The sequence below is a fragment of the Pecten maximus genome, chromosome 15 (genome assembly GCF_902652985.1).
Source record: "Pecten maximus chromosome 15, xPecMax1.1, whole genome shotgun sequence".
NCBI lineage: Eukaryota > Metazoa > Mollusca > Bivalvia > Pectinida > Pectinidae > Pecten > Pecten maximus.
Genome location: NC_047029.1, coordinates 22,042,306 through 22,051,470, shown reverse-complemented (window position 1 = coordinate 22,051,470; position 9,165 = coordinate 22,042,306). Strand labels below are relative to the sequence as shown.

Below are 9,165 nucleotides of genomic sequence, written 5' to 3'. Positions count from 1 at the left end.
ACCTTTGGCACATTGTAGGCGGGGCTAATATTTTATACATAGAGTGATTGACGTAAAAACGACATTAGTGCCCTGGGCTGTTATAAATCCGACGCGATTTCTTTTTGGGAAAATTGCGAGTTTCAAGTTTCAGAGAAAATCCCTATGTCATTATTTAGGATCCATCAATGTTCTTTTTACCAATTCGTATAAATAATCACTCTCAGTTTTGTATTCTAAATTCTTCCCTCTAACTTTTTACAGTCGGGTTCCAGGTGTAAATGCTTGACAATAGGATATATATATACACACCTTTCAATGACGTATCATAGTTCTGGAATGTTGGAAGCCCTGGGGATAAAAGAGGCGGGATTTACCGTGTCGGTGATGAACAGCCGTGACAGGTAAGGAAAAGTACGGGAATATATTTAGGGTTTCTCAGTCCGTCCTGTGTATCACTTTTGTCAGTCCTGCGAAAGGAGAGACTTCGTTCCACACGTGAAGGTAAGTGATACATAACTCGATCTTTAACACAGTATAGATCATTATGGCATACCCTTGGATATAATTATTATGTAATATATGACATTACTGACTTTGTTTGATTTTTTTTATTGGTTAGCAAATGACTTAAAATAAAAAGTTAATTTGCCATTGAATGGTAGAAAGAGAGAAACGGCGCATTTAAATTGAAAATTAATTGACTATAACTACACTCTGTGGTACATCTTACTTCATTTGTATTTCTTAACATAAGTATGTATCGATAACGTATTATTTATTATTTTACGAAAATAAGTTTTTTAATATTCTATTTCAGGTCTTATAACGATTTCTGTGTAAATTCGCTATGACTATCACGTCATCAGGTTCGAGCTGGAGTTTGTTGTCATGGTCGACGCCTTTGCTTAAACGCAGGAGGAAATGTTCCGATTCACAGAAGTCTACACATGTGCATAAATGTAGTTGTGAAGAGGTTAACAAACTTGACTCCCATGGAAGAAGTCTGCTTTTCTATGCAGCACAATATGACCAACCGGAAGTTGCTATTCAGCTTCTTGCTGCCGGATGTGACCCAAATGTGGGAGATAATGAAGGAATTACTCCATTACATGAGGCAGTAGACGCCGGAAGCAACGATGTTCTGAAACTTTTTATCAAACAAGGTAGGTCTCGTGCCCGACAAACACGAATATACTGCAGCCTCCTAAAACACGCATAATTATGACACGCATGCATCCCGCACACAGGGGATGTCGTATTTTAATGCTACGAACTGTTGATAGAACGTTAAGCCATACAAAACCAAATCAATAAAGTAAAGTATGCATCGATATCTAAAACTTTTCGACAATAGATAGTAAACTATGCATTGAAATATTTGGATAAGAAATCTTGTAAGTAAAAATATTTCGGGGAGACGGTAGAGAAAAAAATATCTGCTAAGGTATAGTGAGGTATACAGTGTATGGACACATTATTTTTGAAATCAATACATAGTCATTGCTGTTTACAAACAATTATAAGATGTTAAGGTATGCATTATTCAAATGTCCATTTTTATGTTGTAAAGCATTCAGTATTGTCAGAAATAAAATAGCAATATAAATACATGTAAATATAAAGGTTCGCTGACAGACTAAGATTTTGTGTAGGATAGATGCCAGTAATGACATAAATATCAGCTGTGATTGCAAGGTATAGAGTTGTGACATACACCTCGGGAATAACGTTAACAATTGACATAACTTCATGTTGAAACAGTGCTAAACTAGCAATGTATCTGCTAATAAAATTCACATGCGGAAGTGACTCGAGGTAATGGTAATTTAATTTACCAAGACATGTCCAAAAACGAATGATGTTGTCGTGATATAGTGTGATAAATTTGCCGTGTGATGAGACAATCTGGGCCTATTCTGTCTGTCGGTTTGACCCAATAATTGAGTAGTTCAAAAGGTCAATAAAATAGCTAGTGTGTATGCCGTGACTTTGTGGTTGGGGTGCGACTCCTTTGATTAAAAAAGTCATTCTTTATGTGTCATAGGACACTGGTCATGACTTCGTAGACATAGAATTTAGGAAGAACATGCCACCTACACACAATGCAGCAATACATGATGAATGTGTTCCTCCGAAAATAAATGAGTTATGAATTTGCATGTAGTCAGTGGAGCAGACATGTATCGTTGTTTAACGAAAGCTAAACATGGTTTTATATTAATTTTCAAATTTCACAGCTCTAAAATTAAGAAAAAAAGTGACATTGAAACAAAGTATGAAAACGTACGGCCGAATCAAGGCTGTTCAACGTTTCGTTTCAACATCATAATTCGAACAATAATATGACCTGATCGTAATTTAAGAATTTTAAATTATCTTCAATTTGCGATTTGATTTTCCCTTGAAGGTTGCTGTGATGTAAACGCCGCCAATAAAGCTGGTGAAACTCCCCTGATGTATGCTACCATAAAGGACGATATCGAGATGACAAAGTTGCTGATTAAGTCAGGTAGGTGTGAAATATAATTTCTAAAATATCCATGCACATCGATACCCCTAACCTATTTGTTTTGAAAAGAAGTTTTGATTTGTTTCAAAAATGACAAACGTGATTTGATTGTATAATATAACTAATATAACTAATAGCAAGGGAAATCAAAAATTTCATTCAGAGCAATTCAAACGAAAGTATAAGTGAACGATTATTGTTATTTAAGTTTTACAATTAAGAGTATTACAACGATTAAGTTATTGATTAAGGTATATGTATTTGTTGAATATTTGGTCATATACATCTTATTACGAGCAGGGGAGGCCATCCTTAAATGACAATAGGTGTTATTAGGAAGTTAAACAATAATAAAAAAAATATATATACAAAAAAACTCCTGCGCAAAAGATCAAATTTATTTAGACGACAGCATAACCGATGGACATTGAATAGAAACCCATCCAATAAAAAAACAATGTATATTATTAGTTACCAACAACGATGGTAGTCACGTTATCTATGTAATGGCAGTGATATTTGTCACGGAGAAAAAAATGAAACAGAAAAAAAGGTCCGATGAAAGTTCGATGATATATCGATACAATTCTTGCCTTCCCACGACTGGGAATTCCTGCGGTAATGTTCTGCTAACCCCGGTGTTTCCCCGACTGACAGGTTTATATCTTTTTGAGGACAGTCGACGAATTACTTTTTACGATATACCATTAATCATTACAGGAGCTAGAATTAACGACGTAGACCACATGGGGCGATCTGCGTTTCTGATTGGCTTACATCTGGGGTCGGAGAGGTCATGTTTACATCTGTTGAAGTGTGGATGTGACGTCAATCAGACTGACCTTGAAGGTCACTCAGCACTCCACTTCGCCACTTATGCAACTGACCTCCAAACACTTGACATTGCCAGGAAAATACTAAAATCAGGTATGTACTACACAATTAAATACGGACAAAGACGTCATCTACCAGGCTTGTATATGTGTATAGTGACACGAAACCTGCCAATAGGCAACCTCGTAGGCGGTAACCCAATAACTAAGTAGTGAATCCATCAAATGACTGCTTTATTATCATAATTAGAAAATTAAGCAAAATACATATTAACTAGAAAACGTAGATGACAACAGTACAAAAAATAAATATAACTTTCTACCACGATAGATTTTATTTATTAATTCTTATTAAATCACTGAATACGAAGTTTCCTATTGTACATTCTTAGTTGCTACACACATATAATTTCGCTACTGCGAGGTTGTCTGTATGGCAGCAATGCATATTAAACAAATAACGTTATGTTAACATGATTATGTAGATTGTGCAATTCTAGAAGAAATTACCTAAACTAATGTAATTTGGTTTTGGCTTTAGTTGTTGATAGGACGTTAAACAATACCAACCCAAATCCTAAAACAAAATTAGTTGAATTTCCAACCATCTCGTCGACCATGTACTCTGTATGAAAACTATACCTAAAATTGGCATAAATGGGACGATTAAACAAACATGACCCACAATTCAATCCAGTAATGTCACATGGTAATAAACGTTTTTTTATTGCAAACTATAAACACCTCCGCCGAGCACGTGTCAGTGTAACTGAACACGTGTTTCTAATTTACCATGCGGTACTACCACTTATGACACGTGATCAGTTCATATACATGTATGTTAGTGTACCTGTCATTACAATAAGTCTGATTTACAGGGGATCAGAGTAGGTCCGTTTTCAGTGTTATTAAACTCTTTAAGGCCATATTTTATTCATGAATTATTCATGTTATATAAATCTAAATATGTGATGCCTACATAAGAATTCGTTTTATTACTAGTATTATACTGTGACCCTCAAATGCCAAGCTAATATTAATAGTATGCCTTCACTTATAGCAACGCAAGATATTCTAATAAAATAAAACTATAAATTATTTAAAGTCGTATAAAAATGTAAATTTGCATTCCATAAGGGTTGTAGGTTACATTTTTCAAAAGGAAAGGGTCAATAGTCATAACTCTACTCTATAATAATTTGAATTATGAATAAAAAAATGTCGACGGATTTAAGTTTTCAAAATTGTTACTGGTATCAGGGTCAAATATGTAGTTGTTAATAAATTTTAGCTATTGTGATATTCGATCTTAATCGTTTACTTACACAATGAATATAATCCACAAAGTCATATTAAATTAAAACAGTTTTCTATATTTAAAAAGCAGTGACGAATTATGTTAAAGTTAGCTTAGACGCTAAAAACTAATTAAATTAAATACTCATTCTGTTCCAGGTTACACAGCTAGGAAAGACTCGGAGTGGCTGAAAAAAGCCGGAGAATGCTCTTCTTGCTTATTCCAGAAAGATGAAAAATTTTACAAACAAGTATTGTCTAAAGCTGGAATCAAAAGTAAGAAAAGCGAGAAACCGGAACTGATCAAAACCATTCGACTGACTTACTTACAGAAAGTGTTTCAAACCCGTGGATCCTAAACAGTGACTTGGATGTTCTTGGACAAATACGAATAATATGCAAATGAGAATTCGATCATCACACGGAACAATTAGTTTGACTATATATTGTATTTAAAAAACATAGTGCTAAAGTGTCTGTTTTGGACTAACAGTATTATAATATATAATTCCTGTGTTGATGATTTCTGATTACTTAATGTATAAACCTGTATTGTTGATGTGGGCAAGCATTGTAGATTTTCGGTGTGTTAATGAATCGGAGACAAAATATAACCGAACCTAATGACCGTGTTGTTTGATTGGTCCAAAGTACACAACATAAACTTTAAAGTCCTCAATTTTTATTTGAAAATATAGAACTAAAGATATCAAAAACAATGTCCGTATTTGAAATGTGCATTTTTATAGGAAAAAAAACAGGACAAAAGGACCAAACAGAACTGAAAATAACAGGAAAAAATTATTGTAATAATGAATACCTAAATTTTGAATACAATGTCTCTGACAATGTTTATACATATGTAGAACAATTAAATCATCGACTTTTGAAACAGCACTGTAACTGTTTGGATTTACTTCACGTTAACCTCACGGACATAACAGGGAGTTGTATGTAATCGTTAACTGATACAAAGCCTCAGTACGTAATCGATATCTATATTGATCAATGTGATACTTTCGAATGTCACTATTTTCTGCTTTCAAAGTAACTAAAGGGACTTGTTCAAGAAATGAAAATTTTATAATATAATGGCATCAGCCAAAATTGCGTCTTTTTAGGTTAACGCAAGTTGATATTTCTTTTTCATCAAGTGTTTACCTTGGGGTTTTATGAGCAGTACCAAAAATTTATAGTGAAATGTTAGCCCTAAATTTCGCACCCAAAAGATACCCTCTAGCAAGGACAAGATAGTGCTTCCTCCGTAAATGCAGTTTAATGACCAACCTTTGGTCTCTACGATAGATTTTACGGCCCAACTTGACAGTGATTGGTAGTCTTTGTCCCTTACTATGTCGTCCGTGACAAAGGCTATTATCTAGGTGGCAGGGCAACCTTGATATCAATGTGCAGGTGTATATGATATGTATAACTGTTGTTTTTGTTTTGCTACCTAATAATAGAGTTGAGATATTTGCATGCTTTATTGATAATGTATATGCTGCAACAATAACGTTTTAATCAGTCCCGATTTTTCAATTGTAATATTGGATTTTTTTTTTAATTAAATAAAATGCTTTCATTTTCTATGCCTTGTTCATATCCTTGTTTTGTTATTATAACATAATCCAGATGATGACCTGGTGTTCGATGCCTCCTTGTCCTACTTATATAAATATGTTCAGACTCTCAAGGTATCCCAATTGTACAACATCAGGATGATCATGTTGATTCCTATTTCCATAAAACAAGTTCATCAACAAACAAAATTAATGAAATATTACATATCTGAGCACACGATTAATATTGAACCATAAACCTAATTGCTGGATGGAATTTTACCTTTGTGTTGACTTAAGTAAGAAAAATGAGAAAAAATACTTTCATTCAGTCTCGACTCGTAAGCGTTATTTCAAAGACATCACACCATGGATACAGGAGCGCTGCCTTATAGTGGAAAGTATTAAAATTTTGCTGTAAAACACTACTTCCACAACCGATTATAAAGGCATCATTGGCAAAGGGCAAATCAAGAGAAGGGGTCCCAATATAGGGAAAATTTGCTCAAATTGGGCTTTAAGAAATTGATTTGATGACTGTACAGACAAGTAGTTTCTCACTGCTGACCACAACTATCGTAAGTATAAAAGCTGTGAAAGTTTGTAGTCGGATGACCGTTCAGGCCTGTGGGCCTCTTATTATAAACTAGTATTACTTGAGTAAGATACTATCATTAAACTAGATGACATTTAAAAACTCATCCAGGTAGTTAAAGCAATAAGGTTCGCGTAGACTGAAGAATATTTTTCTACAATCTTTAGTTTCATTGTTTATAACCTCTGTAGTATCAAACACCAACTTTGTACAATGTATCCGCTCCTTTTCAAACAAAAGGCAATATGAGAAATTTTACAAAGAAACCGATGCAGAAGCAGGAGAAAATATGCCTACTGTATCTCGCTGAATGACGGCTGGGTCGAGGAGGTTCCTCGATCTGATGTCTTCCGTGTCTTCTTTAAAGAGGACATTGAAAAGACAGAAATAGACCTTCTGCCAAGACTTTTGATCCTAAATCGTTCCCTTCTTTATTTTCTGCTGTCTTTCTGTACTTTGCTCTAACATCCGTTCTCACATGACCTCGGCTGTTTCGAGGACGTTTAACCACTAAAAACAACAAACATAGCAAGAAGCGACCGGATTACCCAACACCACCGTGAACGGGAGAATTTTAATGCTATCTGCCAAAACATATATCTCCTCTAGTCCGTATAATAAATGATATCAACATGGCGTATATTTATATAGCTTATTCTTTTTATTACAATTCATTGATTTGAGTGAAATTTCCTGTACAGATCAAGACAGGATTGATTACATATAAATTGTATTTAGATATGACAAACTACCATGTGATCAGTTTATTATCTATTTATAGGAACAGGATATATTAATGTGTAACACTTAAGAATACGGGAATCCCTAAGTGATGTATTGGTGTTTGTTTTCGGGGAAAACAACATTTAACACAACGTAAAAACACAGCATTAGTAATGTAAAGGTACATATTTCACAATTCTCACAGCATTAATTTCACAATTCCTATACTCAAACACAACGTATAAACTAGCTTAATGCATATCCCCTCATTTCTATTTTTATTGCAAATTTTATCTAAGTATAAGACAAGGTTCAGCGTACTCAATAAGAATTTAAAAACATGTTTCACAGTGAGTTAAGCATGACGGGTTTACGAAGAATTCCTGGCAACATCTATCAAACTGGGTGGGGGAAACATAGGGACAAGTGCCCGTGAACAATGTTCCCCGCAGAAATTTGTCATGTTATTTTTATTAGATACAATTGTAGTTTCCTTATATTTAATATCTCATTTTTCTTTGCTTGAACTTTTGGCATTTGTGGAACTTTTGCCGATATGAGTTCTGTCCCAACAGATCGGTATATCGAAGAGGATGCACGAAGAGATACAATGTCAATGTGCTTGCGCCCGGGCATTTCCACATTAAATTACATAACGGTGTTGTAACTGGACCTGAACTAACAAATGTCATTAAAGAGAAACTACATGTACCTCGACATAAAAGATACCTTTAATGTCCTATAATTTGTCGTACATTAAATCAATGCAGAGACGTACAAGAGCGAAGACTAACAACCAACCAAATGCTATAACTAGCGTCACTCACGTCGCTGGACAGACACGGGACTAATCAGACGCATCTGCATTTACTTAATACGTTTATCATTTAGCATATACAGGTGTATATATTACGAAGGTTATATATTCACCAGCATTTCGCCGTCTGTAATTTTCTAATTTCAATATACTTATACACTATATTTGACAACACCTGTCATAAAACTCCCCCGTAGGCAAGAAGTTGCACGAATATAATTTTGATTATTGAGCGGTACGGGCGACGTTATGTTGTCTGACGAGACAAAACTGGTCACGAGTCCATGCTTAAAGGACACTAGAGATTAGGTAGATATCACGATTTTCGGAAAGTAACAAAACTGAAAATGAATGCGTTTAGCATTTCTAAATAGCTTTTATACAGTAGTCATATTGTTATTCCTGAGAAACGGAAAACCCCATGTGTATAACGTCCACTTTCTGAGAATATATATTTATAACTATGCGTAAAAATAAAGGATCTTAAAAATATGTGGAACAACCCATGAAGGGGCGGGGAAATTGTATAATTGGCTACGTTTGGTCTATTATTGTCTTTTGATATCAAAACCTAAGGTCCTTTAAGGACGACGATATGGAATGTTTGGTTGGGTTTTGTATTGTAAAACATCATATTAACAGCTATGGTCATTTAAAGACGGCTTCTGTTATCGAGATGCATCCGTGAGCTGTATGTGTGTTTGAGGGGTTTGGGAGTTGGGTGGGGGTGCTGTAATAATAATATATTTTATTTATTTATTTAGACTAAGAACAAATCTAAAGTTATTAAAAGACATCATTTAAATACAAATGTATATCTGTTTTAAAACAGCAACACTGCTGGCATTTCT

At 34.5% G+C, this 9,165-nt stretch overlaps 1 protein-coding gene across 1 annotated transcript; it reads left to right on the top strand.

The window, feature by feature from the left end:
• Positions 1–360: 360 nt before the first annotated feature.
• Positions 361–6,209, top strand: LOC117343787 (ankyrin repeat domain-containing protein 24-like). Its single transcript, XM_033906285.1, has 5 exons — positions 361–483; positions 800–1,145; positions 2,390–2,491; positions 3,212–3,418; positions 4,780–6,209. The coding sequence occupies exons 2-5, from the start codon at positions 830–832 to the stop codon at positions 4,977–4,979; spliced, it is 825 nt and encodes a 274-aa protein (XP_033762176.1). The 5' UTR covers positions 361–483; positions 800–829; the 3' UTR covers positions 4,980–6,209.
• Positions 6,210–9,165: the final 2,956 nt, after the last annotated feature.

What these genes read in the sequence shown, in the direction of transcription:
- LOC117343787 (XM_033906285.1), top strand. Translation starts at nt 830, where the DNA reads ATGACTATCACGTCATCAGGTTCGAGCTGGAGTTTGTTGTCATGGTCG. An exon ending in GAAACTTTTTATCAAACAAG is followed by an intron (nt 1,146 to 2,389) that starts GTAGGTCTCGTG and finishes TTTCCCTTGAAG; the next exon opens with GTTGCTGTGATGTAAACGCC. An exon ending in AAAGTTGCTGATTAAGTCAG is followed by an intron (nt 2,492 to 3,211) that starts GTAGGTGTGAAA and finishes TAATCATTACAG; the next exon opens with GAGCTAGAATTAACGACGTA.